At 38.9% G+C, this 20,154-nt stretch overlaps 2 protein-coding genes across 2 annotated transcripts; one reads left to right on the top strand and one right to left on the bottom strand.

Annotated features, from left to right (window-relative positions):
* The first annotated feature begins 6,535 nt into the window (after window positions 1–6,535).
* mtx2 (metaxin 2) lies at window positions 6,536–9,785 on the top strand. The gene is made up of 10 exons (XM_059571516.1): window positions 6,536–6,685; window positions 7,022–7,069; window positions 7,190–7,236; window positions 7,367–7,439; window positions 7,623–7,699; window positions 7,771–7,863; window positions 8,555–8,593; window positions 8,745–8,870; window positions 8,986–9,062; window positions 9,159–9,785. The coding sequence occupies exons 1-10, from the start codon at window positions 6,646–6,648 to the stop codon at window positions 9,361–9,363; spliced, it is 825 nt and encodes a 274-aa protein (XP_059427499.1). The 5' UTR covers window positions 6,536–6,645; the 3' UTR covers window positions 9,364–9,785.
* A 1,372-nt stretch (window positions 9,786–11,157) lies between these two features.
* Window positions 11,158–19,213, bottom strand: LOC132161452 (transcription factor NF-E2 45 kDa subunit-like). Its single transcript, XM_059571515.1, has 4 exons — window positions 18,874–19,213; window positions 13,960–14,175; window positions 13,650–13,811; window positions 11,158–12,447 (listed from the first exon to the last, which is right to left on the bottom strand). The coding sequence occupies exons 1-4, from the start codon at window positions 18,904–18,906 to the stop codon at window positions 11,182–11,184; spliced, it is 1,677 nt and encodes a 558-aa protein (XP_059427498.1). The 5' UTR covers window positions 18,907–19,213; the 3' UTR covers window positions 11,158–11,181.
* Window positions 19,214–20,154: the final 941 nt, after the last annotated feature.

Raw genomic sequence — 20,154 nt, 5'->3', positions numbered from 1 at the left:
GATTTAAAGTGCCCTTATTATGGATGTACCTTTCATGCAATGTGTAACACAGCTCTAAGTGAATGAAAACATCATGCAAAGTTTTTAAATCTGAAGGTGCACCATATTAAGTTATTGTTTCACAAAAGTAAGAGTCGACTCTGAATCATTGAAACAAGTCGTTGTTAAACCGAATCCCAAGCCGTTTAATGTTGACGTCAACATGAATCATTAGCACAGGGGCGTAGCCATCTTTTCAGAAGTGAGGGGGGCAGAAATCACACACACACACACACACACACACACACACACACACACACACACACACACACACACACACACACACACACACACACACACACACACATAACATTCGGATATAGCATTTCTGTAATCTATATAGCCTAGTCAACAGTTTTTTAACAGTAAGATCTTTAATGTTTTGAAAGAAGTCTCTTCTGCTCACCAATCCTGCTGTTATTTGATCCAATGCAGCAAAAGCAGTAGGCTAATATTGTGAAATATTTTTACCATTTAAAATAACTGTTTTCTATTTGAATATATTTCAAATGTAATGTATTCCTGTGATCGAAGGTGTATTTTCAGCATCATTACTCCAGTCTTCAGTGTCACATTAATCAGAAATCATTATTAATATGCTGATTTGCTGATTATCAATATTTAAAACAGATGAGTAATTTTTTTCAGCATTCTTTGATGAATAGAAGGATCCACAGATCAGCATTTATGTGAAATAAAAAGCTTTTGCAACATTATACACTATATCACTAAAAAAGTTTAGTCAGTATAATTTTAAATTAAATAAATGATAGAAATTAATACTTTTCTTTAGCAAGGATTCTTTAAATTGATCAAAAATGATGATATTTCAGAGAAATGCTTCTTCTTGGTGAACAGAAGAGACTTCTTTAAAAAACATTAACAAGCTTACTGTTCAAAAGCTTTTGACTGGTAGTGGATACTATAGGCAAGCTGGAAAATAACAAATAATTATTATTTGTTTATATACTATAAACACTTTTTATCTCCTAATAAGGCAGAATAGATTCTGAATAGAGCTGTAATAAATGCTATGTCAATTAGCACTGTATTGTTCATACTTTATTTATCACCTACTGGAGATTTTTTTGGACTTGAAAAACACTAAACCGAAAACAACTGTTTTCATACAATGATATCTGGACGCTGTTGTCCATATTAGGAGTTTCCTGGTATGACTTTCTGCAAGAGCGCCCTCTGGCTTCGAGTATGAAACACATGAATTGGAGTTTAGCGCTCCGTGATATTCATCTCGCCTTCTCGGTTGAAAAAAAAAAAACCCATCAGGTCATGTGCAGAGTATCCCGTCTCTGAGTTTAAATCATCTCGGTTAAGTATGTAACCATGGTTACCTGAATAGGGAACGAGATGCTGCGGTGACGTCACCACTATGGGAACATCTTCGGTGTGACGAATGTCTGAAGCCCTATACCATCCCGCCAATCCTATTGGCCAAATAGCGCTTGGCACCGCCCCCACGCATACGTACGCATCGTATACCTGGGTGCCGCGCGCCATTTTGCTCAGATTTCATGACTGAAGAAGAATGCTATCAAGGTACGGAACGGCCAGGACCGCAGCATCTCGTCCCCTATTCAGGGAAACATGGTTACATACGTAACCAAGATGTTCCCTTTCATAGGTCACTTCGATGCTGCGGTGACGTCACCACTATGGGGACGCTATACCTTAACGCCTGACGTACCTGATAGCTGGGATCCAAGGAAGCATCTGCTCAAGTGGAGAGAACCTGGGAGCCAGGAGCCATCCTCACATCCAGATTGTAAGACTTGATAAAAGTGCTCGGTGAGGACCATCCTGCCGCAGCACAGATATCATCCATAGAAGATCCACTGAGAAAAGCTCGAGAAGAAGCCACTGCTCTCGTGGAATGAGCTTTAACTCCTAAGGGCGAAGCGAGCCGTGCGCCTCATAGGCTAAAGATATTGCCTCCACCAGCCAATGTGACATGCGCTGTTTTGTAACCACATGGCCTTTATTCTTATGTCCAAAACAGACAAACAGCTGGTCAGACTCACGCCATGGGGCAGTACGATCCACATAAGTCTTTAAAGCTCTCATAGGGCAAAGACTTAGATCTCCAGACCCCGCCTCAGCAGGGGATAAAGCTTCCAGGACCACCTGCTGAAAGCGAAAGGGATTAGATGCGACCTTAGGGACATAATTAGGCCTCGGTCGCAACAACACCTTCACAGAGCCCGGTGCAAATTCCATGCATGAAGGTGAAACAGAGAGAGCCTGTAAATCCCCAACTCTCTTGAGGGAGGATAAAGCCATAAGAAGAATAGTCTTCAGAGTAATCCGATTTTTTCACCAGATTTTATCCGGTACAGTTTCCAAGGGCTCAAACGGATGCTCTGATAAACCATGCAACACAAGGGATAAATCCCATGAAGGAACTCGCACGGGGCGGAAAGGCCTCAGCCGTCGCGCACCCTGTATGAAACGAGAAACCAGTGGATGACGGCCCACTGAGGCACCATCTATATACTCGTGGTAAGCTGAAATGGCTGCCACGTAAACCTTTAGAGTGGCTGGTGTCACTCCATACGAAAAACGGTCCTGAAGGAACTCCAGTACTGAAGCCACTGGGCAGTAAACTGGATCCATATTATGAGTTTCACACCAGGTCGTAAACAGTCTCCACTTGAAAGCATATAAGCGTCTCGTAGAGGCTGCACAGGAATTCAGTATAGTCTCGGTAGTATCAACAGAAAGACCGGGACATACTAACTCACTCCGCTCAGAGGCCACGCCCACAGTTTCCACAGATCTGGCCTCGGGTGCCAAATCAGTCCCTCTGCTTGCGATAATAAATCCTGTCTGAGGGGAATCGCTAACACCAGCCAATCGTCCAAGTAATTTAAAACACGAACGCCCTGGAGCCGAAACGGGGCCAGAGCTGCGTCCATGCATTTTGAGAAAGCGCGGGGAGCCAGAGCTAAGCCAAAGGGAAGAACACGGTACTGATACGCTTTGCCCTCTAAAGCGAATCTGAGGAACTTCCTGTGTCTCTTGATGATCTGAATATGAAAGTATGCATCCTTCAGATCGATCGTGACAAACCAGTCGTTTGGTTGAATTTGAGACAAAATAGACTTTACTGTCAACATCTTGAATTTGCTCGGCCTGAGTGCAAGATTCAGACGGCGTAAATCCAGAATGGGCCGCAACCCACCGTCTTTTTTTGGTACCACAAAATAACGGCTGTAAAACCCTGACTCCATCTGAGAGGGGTGTACTTCTTCTATAGCCCCTTTGCTCAGCAGAGTTGACATCTCCTGTCCCAGCACCAATTCCGCGGAAAGGAGGCGGGCCTCTTCGAAACTGAATGGTGTATCTGTGACAAATTGTGCATAACACCCATTGAGAAATGCCGGGCAAGCGTTCCCACGCGGTCCGAAAAAGTATTAGCGGTCTCAAAATTTCCGTTTCCTGCAACGGTGTCATACACGTTAAAACGTCCGGGCCCGAAAAGCTCTTGGCGTTCGTGCACAGGGGAAGTGTATGCGTAAAAGCCGTTGCGTCTCGTTGTGTATAATCCTGAAACATGTCCACGGCAGGAATTAGACCAACAGATTGAACAGCGGGCTCTGCCGCTAGCGAAAAAGCGGCGGCTGTGCGAGCTGTCATAAACGGGCCGTCTGTGCGGGACCCTTGAATCGCCCCTCGAATTCTGAAAGCAGGATTGCGCAGAATGTCTGAGGGAGCGTTTGGCGTTACAGCTCTATCCAATGCTGCTCGAGGCGCTGTTAGCGGCGAGACAGTCAAAGCGGAGAGCGGTCCAATAGCGCTCTCTGGTGGAGGGCACAGTCCCTGGCAAGCAGCGAAAAGATCAGGAGCTGCTATTCGGTGCCCGAGAACGAGAGGCATTAGCCGTCGAACTTAGGTTTAACCTCTTGCGCTGATGAACGCGCGGGCGCCTGTCGGCGTTCAACCTCCCTGGGTCTGCGGGGAATCAGCTGACGGAAAGCGGCTGATTGCTGTTTCGCTGCCCTGAATTTCGCTGTCCTTAGAAACAGGGGCATCCATGAGGAAAGATTTGTCCTTTTCCTTAATGTTGGTGAGATTAAGCCAGAGGTGGCGCTCAACCGTAATCAAACCGGCCATGGAACGGCCCACTGCTCGAGCGGTATGCTTGGTAGCACGTAGCGCCAAATCCGTTGCTCGCTGCAGTTACTTTACTGCCTCGGGTGTGATACCTTCCCTTTCGTCTAATTCCTTTAATAGCTCTGCTTGGTAGGCCTGGAGGACCGCCATAGAGTGGAGTGAAGCAGCCGCCTGGCCAGCGGCCATGTAGGATTTCCCAACTAGGCTAGACGTGACTCGACACGCCTTAGAGGGAAGAAGGGGGCGAGACTTCCATACCGCGGCCGAATTAGGCGCGAGGTGTTCGGCGAGAGTCTCTTCCACCGGAGGCACTGCTGCATAGCCATGGTTCGCCATGTCAGAGATGGTGGCGAAATCCGCGGCCGCAGCGTTAGTAATCCGAGCTGAGAACGGCTGTTTCCAGGACCTCGAAACCTCCTGGTGGAGGTCCGGGAAAAAAGGTAAAGGCCTCCGGGGCTGTGCAGGTGTCCGACTGGTTAAAAAACGGTCATCCAGCTTAGAGGAAGGTTGGGCCTCGGCCTTCTCAACCTCCCAATCTAGCCCCAATTTACCCACCGCACGAGAAACCACGTCCAACAGCTCACTGTAGGAGGGGGAAACACGCCTCTCCTGTCCGCTAGGAGGGAGAGGGCTAGTGTCGGCCGCGAAGTCCTCAGACCCCGAGGCCACGGTGGATAAAATGTTGTCCTCATAGCATCCACAACCGAAGGAAATAGTACTAAATGCCTCCGGTGTGGGCTGTGAATCCTCGTTAGAGAAAACGACAGGCTCAATAAAGCTTTTACTCTGCACCAGGGTAGGAGAGAGCGATGTGGAGAATATTCCAGCGCTGCGCTGTCGTCGAAATCCATGTAGCACGTGTCACCCCAAGCTATCACCTCGTGTGGTGCCTCGGCAGTCGCAGAAGTGACATGGCGGGGGTTAGACACGGGGGCGACGTCGGAAAATACTTCCACCCTCGAGCGCAGTACTCTGAGCAGCAGGCCATCACAATGGGGACAAGAGGAAAGGCCGCTAAGCGCCACCTGTGCGTGATGTAAACCGAGACATACTACGCACCTGTCATGAGTGTCTCCCTTCGTGTTGTACCTGGTACACGGCTCCTTGCATTTCCGAAAACTCATCGCGTCCGCGAAGAGGAGTTGACACTGCTCGTAGAAGTCGCTGGAGAACGCGAGATGAATTCTAGGGCATAGATGATTCGCTTTCCTGAAGGAAATGAAATCTGAGTGAAATGGCGCGCAGCACCCAGGTATACGATGCATACGCATGCGTGGGGGCGGTGCCAATCGCTATTTGGCCAATAGGATTGGCGGGATGGTATAGGGCTTCAGACATTCGTCACACCGAAGGTGTTCCATAGTGGTGACGTCACCGCAGCATCGAAGTGACCTATGAAAGGGAACTATATTTATTCACACCAGCTCTTGAAACCCTCTATATGAACACACTTGCCCGAAAAAGTGCGGGGGACGAATTTCCGCGATGATAAAAGTCGCGTCCCCCGCGTCCCCCGTCCCCCGCGTAATCTACGCCCCAACATTAGCATATTGCCCGCCCACTTGTTGTTTTTTTTCGCGCTGGTTTGAATGAAAATGCTAATTAATTCTTATCCACTAGATGCTGCTTCTTGAGCGGTAAAAATAGCGGTTTCCCCGGTAACGGCTGCACACAAAGCAGCACTAAAAGCTGCTTTTATCAGACATGATGAAATGAAAATGAGACCAATCACCGCAGATTAGCGTAAAGGAGGAGTTTGGGAAAATGAATCGTATGGGAGCCTTTGAGCAAATAAGGTAAAAATAATGACATATCATAAGACGATGAAAGTGTTTTTTTGACCTTGCATGCATGTCAACCTGTTGTTGAGGACTCCCGAAACCAAATGAACCTTTTCGAACCCATAGGGGCACTTTAACATATTAACATTAGACTATTAATACACGTATATTTATATTGATGAGCTGTAATAAATAGTAGCAATATATGTACGTATTAGGATAATAATAGACTAACATTTGAACAATTGAGATGCGGCTCACACACAGTGGAAGGGTTGCGCACATGATTTACTGTCCGCGCGCCGTTCTAAAGGCACCATAATGATCATGTGCAGACACCTCCTCCACTATAAAAGCACATAAATAACTATAAAATATACAGAGCCGGAATCAGTTGTATTGTGCTTATAACAAACTAAAACAAACAAAACAGGGTAAGAAAAAAAAGAATAGGTTCTAAGAATAATGTTGAAAATAGTAGCTTGCTTCTGCAGTGAAATGCCGCCTCCTTATTACGCGAGCGGAAGTGGAGGTACGTGATTGGCTAGAAAGCAGGAAGAACTCCGGGATGACGTCACTACACTGGGACAGTCAGGATCTTGCTTTGCTTTGCCCTTGCGTTGGAAATTAATGCCATTTCAGTTTTTCGATCAATTATTGTGCTTAGACTTAAGTAGATTTCCCCTGCGCCGCCATGTCTCTTGCTGCAGAGGCTTTCGTCTCTCAGATTGCAGGTAATGTTTTGGCTTGTGTGTAATGTAGCATGTCCAAAATGCTGTGTTAGTGTTTTGTGCTCGAGATGGGCAGGTCAGGATGATTGATAATCGGTAACGTAACGTTTCTTACTTTCAACAAAGTCATTTAATTTTTCTGCATAGAGTTAAGCCACTGCTTCTGTTTACGATTCTTTTATTTTAGAAGTTACAGCAGAAAAAGTTCTTTTGTTTTCAGTGCCACTGTCAGGGTCAAAGATAAAGATACCCATTAAACGTGTATTAATGTAATGTAAGCCCATATAGAGCATAGATAGATATGGTCAGTATTTCATATCATGTCATTTTCTATCGCAGCTGCTGAGCCATGGCCTGAAAATGCAACTCTGTACCAACCTCTTAAGGGTAACCGATCGAAAAAGAGAAGCTGTTTATTAGTTCTACATTTAGAATGAAGTTTTTGCAACTACAAAAGATGTCAAATGAAACACACATTAATATTGTTTTTTTTGTTTTTTTTTGCAGAGGATCAAATCTTGCTGTCAGATTCTGCATCCTCTCTGGCAGTTCAGGTGAAAAGTAGTGCCTTATTCACTTTGCCAGTTTACACACTCCCCAGTTCACACTGGCAACTTGAAGCACAATTATTTACAAATGTATTGCCCACTTGTTTTTGTTAGTGAAGTTATTCTTGTTTTGCAGACTTTTCTGAGGATGTGTGGCCTGCCAGTGCTGGTGTCCTGCCGTGCCAATGCTGAATATATGTCACCATCAGGTGAGCAGCCAAACTCTTCACTTTACAGTCACTCATTTTCAGGTTTATTTTTTTTTAGTCCTTTACTAATTCTTATCTCATGCTGGAAGGGTGGTGGTTAAGAGTTTCTGCTTTGTCAGGTTGAATGTATTAGTTACTGCTTGTTTATGTGTTTTGAGTTGTCTTCTCTTTTCTGTTCATTAGGGAAGGTTCCTTTCATCCACGTTGGAAATCAAGTTGTGTCAGAATTGGGGCCGATTGTTCAGTTCACAAAGGCAAAGGTATCACTCTCACTCTAAAAAAAAAAAATTCCACATGAATTGTAGAGTATTTGACTGTTGCTTGTCCATAGGGTCATTCTTTGAGCGACGGGTTGGATGATGTCCAGAGGGCAGAGATGAAGGCTTACATGGAGTTGGTGAATAACATGCTGCTGACTGCAGAGGTACAGACCTGCACACGTCAGCATACAAAACCTTTCAAAAGTTTGGGGGCGGTACAATATTGTTTTTAAGTCTTTTATGCTCACCAATGCATCTTTTAGTTGGTTAAAATACAGTTAAAGGGTTATATTATAAAGTATGTTTTACAGAAACAAATATTTTCTATTTTAATATATATTTTTAAATATATAATTTATTTATTATAAAAATAATTTATTCCTGTGATGGTAAAGCTGAACTCTTAGTAGCCACTACTCCAGTCTTCAGTGTCAAATTATACTTTAGAGATCATTTGAATGCACTATTAATATATTACTCTAGTATACTAATATAATAGAAAATTACTATTATTATTACTAATATTGTTGTTGTTGTTGTGCTGCTTAATATTCTTGTTGAAATGTTATCCATTTTTCAGGATTATAAGAAGAATAGCATTTTTTAAATGGTAAATTGTAAATTTTGATCAATATAATGCATCCATGCTCAATAAAAGTATTAATTTCTTAAAAAAATAAATAAAAAAATAACGCACCAACCCCTAACCTTTGATGCAAAAAATCTGATTGATTACATTTGTATAAAAAGCTCAATTTCCAGCACATTATGTATCTTTGCTTGTGGATTTCTCTAATTCTAATTTCTCTAATAGGTTCTCTATCTTAAGTAATAAACTTGACCTGTTCTTTCTAGTTGTATATCCAGTGGTGTGATGACCACACTGCTACAGAGGTATGTGTCACGTGTAAGGATGTTCCCAAATCATATATTATATATAATATTAACAAAGATGACATCAATGGCACTTAATGTCAGCATATATATAAATAAATATATAAATGTATAACTTCATGTTACATATTTAATGGTAGTGTTTGTTTAGATCTCTAGGCCACGATATAGTAGTCCCTATTCTTGGCCCCTCAATCACATTCTGGCCTATCAGAAGCAGTGGGAGGTACGGAGGAAGATGAATGCGATTGGATGGTCTGGAAAGACTCTGGAGCAGGTATTTTTTGTGTGCAGATAAGTTAATTAAGTGTAATTCACTGTCCAAGTCAGTTTGTGTTTTTCTTTCATCAATGTGCGGTACATAAAGTTTCGTGCGGGTTTCCTCTTCTTAGGTTTATGAAGATGTGAGTCAGTGCTGTCAGGCCTTGTCACAGCGATTGGGAACACAGCCCTACTTTTTCAGCAAACAGTACGTTTTGTGAGCATCATATACACATACAGACATGTTACATAACTCAGTTTTCACATGCTGTCTTAACTAATTTTTTTCATTTCAATGTCACAGGCCAACTGAACTAGATGCTCTAGTGTTTGGTCATCTTTTCACCATACTCACCACACAACTGACCAACGACGAGCTTGCTGAAAAGGTTAAATCCTACACCAACCTGCTGTCTTTCTGCCATCGTATTGAACAGACTTACTTTAAGGAGCATGAACGAGAGAGCCAGTCGGGGTCCTCGCGCCATTCCAAAGGCTCACTACCCTGAGCTCCTCACTTTGCCCAACATTTCTCACTCCTCTGATCTCAAGTGATTGATCTGGCTGAAATGATTGATGTCTTTAATGTTATATGTGCATTAAAAAACAACATTGTTAGTTCTGTTGAGGCTAAACCATTATAGATGGTTTATAGATCAGTTATAGATCAGTTGGATGGAGAACGGGCCATTAAATAAAAGTTTGTGAATATTTTAAGTGGTCCCATCACAATTCAAAAACTACTTCTTTGCCTGTTCGTAATGCCATAACAGGAACCTGCCTGCCGCAACAGTAAAATTAGATTTCTTATATAAAAATTTAGTTGATGTAAATCTTTTTTTTTTCCCCACTGTGTGATGCCTTTGTCGAATGATGTGTACAGGGAAAGTGCCTACACTGTGAAGTATAATAAACTTTAAGTTTAGACGTTTCTGTGTTGAGGAAATCTGTTCATGCAAAGTTCAAACGTGTTATAATATGTAACATGTTATTTAATGTAGAGGCAGTCCTTTGATGCAGCTAAACACTTAGCATAACATTTCTGTGTTCTTTTTGCTCCAACAGGGGGCGTAATAATGCTGCATAAAATTGAAGTCCTATACTCAATATTCAGTGAATACATAAATTAAGTGTCATTGTATTTAGCTTTTATCAGTTTAATCAGTTTTTATTGGATTTAAATATATTGGAACTAAATGACAATCTTAGAGTATCTGAATACAAAACAAATGTGGTTAAAACTTGCTTATTAGAACACAAGTATTTATAAAACAGATCATCTGTTGCAGATACACATTACATGCATCAAATAATTTTTCATCTGAATATGTATTTTAGACAACCCTCCAAGAAATCTTACAGTTTCCAACTACATATAGCATGAATATTTTATTTATTCATAATCTCATCATGTAATTGTAAAATTCTGGAGTTTTCAATAAATAATCTCTACTCATTTCCAAAACTTGTTTAACATATATAATATACATATACAGTGAATATACATGTGTACACACATTTATTTTCTATAGTTTCTATAGAGTATACTGTACTGTTCAAAAGTTTTTGGGTCAATAAAAGAGAAATTTGGGATTATTCAGCAAGGATGTATTAACTCAATCAAAAGTTAAATCTATTTCAACTTTCTATTCATCAAGGAATTCTGAGAAAGAATAAATAAAAATGTATCACTCTTTCTATAAAAATATTAAGCAACACAATTGTTTTCAACCTTGATAATAACTACACATTTCTTAATCACCAAATCAACATATTAAATTGATTTCTGAAACATCTTGTGACGCTAGAGTAACGGCTGCTGAAAATTCAGGGTTGCCATTACTAAAAAAAAAGACATTTTTAAATATATTAAAATATAGAAAACAGTTATTTTAAATTGTAATATTTCATAGTCGTTACTGTTTGTAATGCAAGTTTGATCACTTTTTTTAAAACTTAACACCTAACCTTTGAACAGTTTTGCGTGTGTGTGTATATACACACATACACAGTATATATGTACATATACAGTATGTATGTATATATTTCCATTGACTGGATCAGCCTCATGATTCAAGCTAAAATGTATAATACCATAGCTGTTCAATTTCATTGTCATTTAAATGTAACATTGACAACAATTTTGTAGATTTCATTCTTTACCTATTCAAGTAGACAGTAACGTACTGCATGGCTGAAAACAGCGGCTGGGGGATAATGCGTATGTATTTGTCACTCAACCAACTTCCCTTGACAGAATCAATAGTAGAAGAATGTGCATGCCAGACACAAACATTGTGATTCCTCAAGACCACAACATCCCAAAACTAAAGTCCCTGGTGTGTAAAGTTACAATCACCAAAAGAGATTTGCTGTACTTCAGGTTTATTATAAAGCAAAGATAAATCCTCTGTTGGCGTATTTGTCTTGTTGGCTGTGCCACGTGGCAGCAGGTAAACTGTGCCATCAGTGCTCTGCTGAAGTTTGTACTCTCTAGGGTTGTAGGAGTTTCCATGTTCATCTCTCAGCCGTCTGAACACCTCATTGTAAAGTTTCCTGAGCTTCTCTTTCGTCTCTTGAAGTTCTCTAGCTCTCCTCACATTTTCTTCCTTGATTTGCTCCTTCTCCCTCTTCAGCCTCTCAATCTCGTCTTCGAGATCAATGAAACTATCCAGCTTTCGTTTGCGACAGCTCTGGGCTGCCATCTTGTTTTTACCACGTCTCCGAATGTCTCTGACGAGGGTGTGTTGAGCGCTGCTGAGTTTGTAAGAGTTGATGGCTTCATTAAATGCTTCCACAGGCAGGTTGATGATGTCATGCACACTAAGCGGCAAACTCATGGCTTGGGCCCGCTGTTCATCACGACATACGCGCCGGACACCTGCAGCTCTGCTTGTGGTTAAGGGATTTGCTTGATTTGAATTTTTAGGTGTTGGTTCATTTTGAGTTTGGTGTTGTGCAGACGTAACAGTTTCATACAGCGTTGCCTCCACAGCATCAGAGTGTATAGATAAAGGCAGCAGATCGGTGTAATCTGATTGGATGCTCTCCAGCTCATCCTTGTCTGATTGGCCTATACTCAAGGTGTCAGCAGCGTAGAGGGACGTCTCTAAATCCAAAGAGCCAACAGAAACAGAGTCATCAAACCCCAGCAGAACGTGGCGCTCCTCAAATTGTAAAAGCGTCTGTGGAGCGTCCCTTCCAGGTGCACAATTTAATTGTTCAGGTTTACTGGTATTGATGGTATATGGGCAAAACTCACTGAGGGTTGAATCGCTTGAGTTTATGTGGCATTTAGGTAAAATCACTTGATTGTCAGGGGTACTGCAGCTGTAAATTGTGTTTGAAGGTGAAGGTGTAGGATTTCCTTGATCTGAGAATGTCTGTATGCATGTTTCCAGGATCTCTACGGGATCAGAGGGCATGCATGACAAAGGCTGAGAAACCTCAAAAGAGTCTGATATTGTCTGTGTGATGTCACACAGCACATCTGTTGAGTTTTCCCTCTGTGGCTCGGGCAGGTTTTGGTTGATTTCGGTGATATCCTCTAGGGGCAAGCTTGAGCCCTCAGACTCCAGGACATCCAAATAATACTAACAGAGAAACAAAACCGTATTTGAATTATCTTAGACATTTTTTTTTTGTTTTGTGAAAGAAAAAAAATTTCTGATAATTCCATTCTGTAGTTAACAAAGAGGTATGATATTATTTTGCAACCTCCACAGTATACATATTTCGTAAAAACATTTTGGAGTCACAAATCGTTGTATTAAAAATATAACATTTATATCGATGGATTGCGTATTATTCATATGCCCACTGAGATTTTAGATGTGCATAGGCTGTACATGGTGATCTAAAATATTTACACTACTGTTTCAAGGTATGGGGTCAGTAAGTTTCTTTGTCTCACTTGCTATTTGCTTGATACAGGATAGTGGTCACAAGCACACTCAATGCAGTCACTACCTGCAGCGATGGACCCTATTGCTGGTGCAGAGGATCTACTACAGTCTATTACTCAACCCATGCTAGACTTGGAGGAGTGGGGTTGTGTGAGCTGTTTGAGACAAGGCCATGCTAGAGACAATTGTGATATGTCACCACAATGCCATTTTAACGATAGTGGGGACATTACCTTCATGCTATACTATGATATACAATCTAAACATTAACTCATCATATCTCAAATAAGCACACACCTCAACTTATTTACTATTGCTTTAACGTTTTTAATATTACTGATTAGATACTTGGTAATAATCCCTTATCTGGTATTAATGTTTACCTAAATATGCAGAACAGAATGTAACTTAAGAGGATTTGACAACTAGATACTTTTATGAAATTGTGTTTGTGCAAACATATTATACATATATATTTTTTAATAAAGCACATTTTAAATAAACAAGTTGAATCATACTGTAGTTACAATTTATAAATAATACATAAGTAAATATATTAAACTATAGATATTTTATTTTATGGTAGCTATACCAACAACAGTTTAGGCATCTGTCAATTATGTTAACTTTTAGTCATTTTTACATTTCATTTAAATCATCAATAAATGCTCAATATATTTTCCTAAGGCAACTCTATTAAGAATGTGCGGACTTATAAGTGATTTTAAAAAAATGCAGTGGCTTTAAAATTACCAGAGCCTCTTACAGTTTACAGTTACCCAAATTTAATGTAGCTTGCAAGAAGGAAAATTTATTCCAAAATGAAATGCCAACCATGCACCAGTTGAGGCATGTCTGTGTACATCTTTCTGCATTGTGTACATAAATACCTGTAAGTCTGGCAGTGACAGCAGTTCACTAAAAGCCTGCTCTTGATAAGGAGGCTTCTGAGACTTCTGAGACAAAAGAAGTGCAGACAGCAGAGGATTCTGGGTAACAGGTGAACGCTGAGTAAACTCTGTAGAATGCAATGTATCTGAGAAGGGCACAGCCTAAAACATGGTGAAAATAGCTCTGTAAGCAACACTTGACAATAGAGAGTGTGTGGGTGTGCACACAGGTGTTATTTTGAGAGATGTATTCATTTTAGGGATGTTTATTTGTTGCTATTTGTTCATGTGGAGCTATTAAAATGGTCACCTGGGAGTTCACAGATGAAGGACTAGGCAAAAACTCTCCAGTTTCCTTGTCTAGTTTCTGTAACCTTTGCATGATCCTTTCAAGCTCTCGCTCACTTTTTAACTCTGTTTCTCTTGCTCTCATGATCTCCTCCTCTCTCTGCCGAAGACATCCATCAAAGATCTCTCGCTTCACCCCCAAATCGACATCCTGTCTCCATAAAATATCTATCAAATCCTAAAAATCCAGAAAGACATCATGTAAAACAGACAATTGACCATGTTTGGATGTGGCTTTGCACACTGGTATAACAATAAGAGCATGTTTGCATAAACTTTCAGTGAACTCTAGCAATACCAGTCATGTTTTTGTGTGCGATTTGCATTCACATTCATTTGCTTGGCAGGTGCCTTCTCCCCAAATACACCTGTAAACTTTTCAGGTTGCTGTAGCATGGAATAACAATAAACACTATCAAGGCAGATCATTTTATTTTATGAATACAGTAAAACATGCTTTAATTTTACCTGATCACAAAACTAATTAAACTGAGCGAATTATTAGACAACTTCTAAGCAAACTTCAGAGAAGAAAATATTTCTTCTGACTTATCCAGTAAATTATGAATGACTGGAAAAGTTATGGGGCCTTTGAATATCATTGTGGACAATGTGGGGCCTTGGAGTCAAAAAGGTTGAGAATCATTGATGTAAGATCAGTTATAATTACTTCTTTTGATATGATAAAAAGGTAATCAATGCATTTATGAGCCCTGATTGTACGGTCAGAGGTTGTGCTGCCACTGAGGGAGCCTGATATATGACACTAGACCAATAAAGTGCTTTGTGTCTCTGCTTTGTTTTCTACTTAAAGTAAATGTCAGTGACATCTACAGTGCACACTACAGATGTGGAACTGAAAATACAAATAGAAAAATTTCATAAATTTCAATACAATTCAGTTCAGATTAGAGAAGTTCACATCAGACAAGTTCATTTCAGTGCAGATCAGAATAGTTCAGACAAGGGGTAAATGTTTGGCTGGGTGGCATGAATCCAGTTATGGCTTAGGTGACTGGCTCTAAAAACAACACCTGAATGATCCAATGTGCAGAGAATCCAAACTGCGTACTTATGGAAGTAAAGCAGACCAGCTGCTGCACTGAAAAAAATGATTATGGCCCTAATTAAATTAAGCGTATTTCAATTTTGCTAGTTTAATCCTTTTAAATTTAGTTTTTGATTTAATTAATAAATATTAATTGGTTTTATACGAATTACATGCATTTAAATCCAAGCACTGTGAATTAATAAAATTCAGCATGAAAATATTAAGTTGATGCTGTGCGCATGCGCGCAAATGCACATTTTCACAGGCGCCAAAAAGAGTTTCCAGTCCGATTAAACAACCCCACAAACAGCATCACCAGCTCCACTTATTAATAACCAGACTGACTTTATTTCTGTCAGACATCTACAGAAGATCTAATTGAGAATGAACTAAGGTTTAGATGTTGATTTATTGTTTAATTTGAAGTAACCATGTTAGAGATCAGTGTTTGCTTTAGTTGGGCTCCTGACCCTTGACTTCTGTCTCAGTTTATTTTTCTCTGATTGTTGTAACCATATGTTTATGAGACATGTTTGTTATAACTCAAAATCATAGAGAGAATATTATCAGATATTGGTTGTTATTCAGCATTTTGTTGATGACAATCATCAATTATGGAGTTGTTCAGAGTCAAACATCAGACTAAATAGGTGGTTTATAATTAGTTTGGATGTTTACAATAAAAAACATTCAAAGAGCCAGTGGTTCTGTCATAATCAGCCAAAAAGGACTTTTCAATTATCTTGTGCTTATACATCTTTCTTCTATGACAGCAATTAGTCACACACAGACATGAATAATCAGAATATGAACCTCAACAATGGTGACGAAAAAAGATGCTGCAATGCATGCTGGGTACTATTGTAGTACAAAACTCATCCATGGCTCCCAGCATGCATTGCAGCATGTGTGTGTTTTTTTTTTATTAATAAAATCAACTTATAAAATATAAGTACAACCAATTCATAAAATATAAGTACACTCAACCTAAAAATATATATATGGATTTAGAAAAATGTATTTCGTGCAACCCCTTGACATAATAAAATTAAGTAAAGTCAACATAACATTTTTTTCAGTGTGTTGAGATTAATGGGAATGCTAAAAGATAGCTTTCTTCAGGTACAACAGACCAACAGAGGCTAAATACATGTTTGTGGAATAGCCTATTGGATATCAAAACTAGATTTGATGATTCAATAATGTAACATTTTTTGTATCTAGTGTATATGTTCCTTGATTGTTATGTAAATGATATATGTTCATGTTCATGTGTTATAGACAATTTTAAAGTTTAAATGCATTTTAAAAATGAACTCTCTCTCTCTCTATATATATATATATATGTGTGTGTGTGTGTGTGTGTGTGTGTTGAAAATATATTTAGCCAATAATAACTCACAATATATATTTTTTTACATATTTTAGCAAATATATATTTGGCTATTTTGAATTTTTTTTTTTTTTTAAATATGTAGATTTATTTGGGGTTGTTCAAAATAAATTTTGTTTCCCCAGTGAGCAAACAAAATGTTACAGTTGCAAAGAAAAAAAAAGTAGTTTAGTTCTGTAGTTTAGTAAAAAACTGCCATTTTTATGACCTGGTCTTCTCAGAGAATCACACACTAGGGAACAACAGGAGTCAGCTTGTCATTTACTATGGTTTAAAGCCTAATTTGTAACCTAGTTTAACTGTCATTTTAATTTACTATCAATGATTGATATTGCCATTGGTGTTTACAAGGTGAGATATAGATGCACATTGTGATTAAAAATGTTTTCAAGCATATTTCACCATTTTCAGACCCTATAATCAACGTATGTCCATTCCAGCTTTGGTGTTTCTGTCTAAAAAGTGTGTGTGTTAACCTGAAGGCCATGACACCGCGGTCTTCTGATTGAACACAATTTATAAGCTGGTACACAAACAAAACTTCTAAGCAGTGGTCACAGCATTTGTAATGGAGTCAGTCATAAACACCTTGAACTCGTTGCCCTCTCACTGAAGTCACGCAAGTAAATAAATGCTTCAGCTTACGTAGAAGGTCTTGAATTTAGTTCGCTGTGCAACCAAGTGAAAACAATTCATAAGATAAAAAAAAACAAACAAAAAAAATACTTCAGAACAATAATTACTGGGAGAAAGAAGGTATAAAGGTAAGCTGAGTGAAAGGTGAATACACACGCCTACAGCTGGGTGTGTGATGATGCAACTGTGTTAAAGTGTAGACAGGCTGATAGATCTTTGTGTGCATAAAAGATAACTGATTTATGAATCAACTCTTCTTATTGGGGTAAATGGCAACCCACCCTAAAACAGTGGTGCAGTCTTGGGTGTGTCTGGATCAGGTGCACAAAGTGAAATGTTTATTTAACCAACCCAGTTACTTGAATTCATGACAGATGAGACTAATTTTATGTAGGTGGCCTCCCCGAGAGTTACAGAGACCTTGGGCCCAGAGCTTTTCTGACTGCCTTCCACTCCCCACTTACAACTCGATATACAAATACAAAAAAATGATTCTTTTGCAGTTCAGAAATAAGCTCTAATTGCTTTTTTAAGAACATGTATACATATATTATATCAGCACATCAATATACAAGGTCCCTGTGCTAGACCTTCAAAATAGCTTCACTACTCATTATTTATTTATGATAATACACTACAAATGTTTAGGGTTGTATAAGAGGGTTGTAAAAGAAGTCTCTTGTGCTAGCCAAGGATTGCATTTATTTTATTTAACTTTTATTGATTTATTTTTAAATTATATTTATATTATATTATATTTTATGTTCTATGCTTAATTGTTGCATTTATTTATAATTATCAATGTTACTATATTTTATTGAAAATAATTATTAGTGTTGAAACTGTTGTGCTGCTTAATATTTTTTTTTTGGAACCTGCAATACTTTTTTCTTCAATTCTTCTTCGATTCTTTGATGGAAAAAAAGCCCATTTAAACACCATTTAAAAGAAATAAAAGTCATCACTTTTTATCCATTTAATTTAATTTATCACATCCTTGCGGAATAAAAGTATTAATTATTTAAAATAATAATAATAAAATAATAATAATAATAATCCTGAAAAAAGTATCAGGTCTCAAAAACTATAAAGCAGGCAGCACAACTGTTTCCAACACTGATTATAAATCAGCATATAAGAATGATTTCTAGGATCATGTAACACTGAAGACTAGTGTAATGATGCTGAAAATTCAGCTTGGCTTCACATGAATAAATTATATTTTAAAGTATATTCAAATAGAAAACTAATAAATACTATTCCACAAAACTAAATTTTTCTTTCTGTGTTTTTTATCAAATAGATACAGCCTTCATGAGCTTTATAAACTTCTTTAAAAAAAAAAAACATTAAAAAAATAACGTACTGATCCCAAACTTTTTAACTGCAGGGCATATATACACACACTACTTCAAGATGAAGGTAACAAAAAAACAAAAAAAAACAAAGTCCAAACTTCATATATAAAATATTTCACAAAACAATACTATTTGATGGCTTTCTTTTATTTCTTTTGAACACTGCAATGCTTTAGTAAGTTTATAATTCTTAATAGGCTAGTCCTGTCTTTCTATTTGAATTTTTACCTGCATACATTTTGCAGGTAACTTTTAAGATCATCTCGTCAGTTCTACAATTAGTATTACACAACCTCAAAAATTGGACTTTTCCAACAAACAAATGAGTTCTTTTCCATCAGTTGCCACACATTTTATGTGGATTTACATGAACCTAGACCATGTTGTAAAGTTTCACTAAATATATTTGGTTTCAAAATACTGTTGTTTTAAATTTACCTCGTGTTGAAACTGAGCCGAAGGGTCGTCCATGTCTTTCAGTTAATGTTGAAGGACTGGTCTGATGGTGGTCTATTACAAGCGTCAGCAGAGCATATTTCTGAATCAAATCTGACGACACGCGTGTGTAACAACCAACAATCCAAATACAGAGAGGAAACGCCCACTATCTACAACAGCCAATCAAACACCAGAACACAAATGTTAATATTGGCCCGCCTACTAAAAAGCATCGACCAATAACAGCTTTCAACTCAACTAGACATGCCTTCGTCACTTTACAACATGTCTTTACAACTTTCTTTCATCCTCAATAATCATGTTGATGAAACAGTTTTATCTCGAGTCTTCACCGTCACAAACGAAAAAGCAAATTTTAACTTCTTAAAGCGTAAAATAAAGGCATACTAACTGCTACTTGCTCGTTTTCTTTTTAGAGTCTACTAGGCTACGTAAAAATATAATTTACTTCAATAGCCAAGTAAAATATTATGAAGATTTTGTTTTGATGAAGTGTTCCCAATATTAAACATTCACACTGTACAAAGTAATAGGCTACATTAAAAAAAATGTACATAATGTAACAGCTTCAGATGAATCATGCATTGTCCGTCGTTCAAGAATGTCTTCCCCTTTAGTTCAGTTTTCAAAACGCCACGAAATGTGACAGGTAGCTGTGATTAGCGCCATGCCCACTCTACCTATGCCAAGGGTACGAGCTCGGAGGAGATCTCCGACGAGCGCGTTCATGAGCACCCGACACGTTCACGTTTGGCAGCTCCACGTCGACATTCCTTTAACGACGGAGAGAGAGGTAAAGAGAGAGAGGGGGTCCAGCAATGCATTCAGTCTGCTCCAGCCAGGAGATCGAACCACCGGTCAGCCGTGAGGTAAGCGGACACTTTACAGTCCAGAATTAAACTTCCATTAGTAGCTTTGGCCTATAATTTATGTTTTTGGAGAAGATGCATAAAACTCAGAAAAGCGCACGCACTAAATTATACTGCTTTAGGCAGTTCTTAAAGTGATGCCAAGCTTCAACTATTTAACAGAGTAATTCGAGAAGTTTTGGATACAAAACCTGAGCAGAGAACCTGTGCAAAAACATGGATGCTTTCAGCTCTTTACAAAATCATATGTAAGTCAGTATGTAGGCTACATCGTTGATTCTTAAATCTGCTTCTCAAAACTGAATTGCTGAATTGAAATGTTATAGCCTACAATAGGATCAAAAAGTATATGTATATGTTCATATATCTATATCTATCTATCTATCTATCT

Source organism: Carassius carassius, chromosome 17 (genome assembly GCF_963082965.1).
Source record: "Carassius carassius chromosome 17, fCarCar2.1, whole genome shotgun sequence".
Taxonomy (NCBI): domain Eukaryota; kingdom Metazoa; phylum Chordata; class Actinopteri; order Cypriniformes; family Cyprinidae; genus Carassius; species Carassius carassius.
The sequence above is the reverse complement of the archived record's forward strand: the minus strand, read 5'-3'. Positions and strand labels throughout refer to the sequence as shown.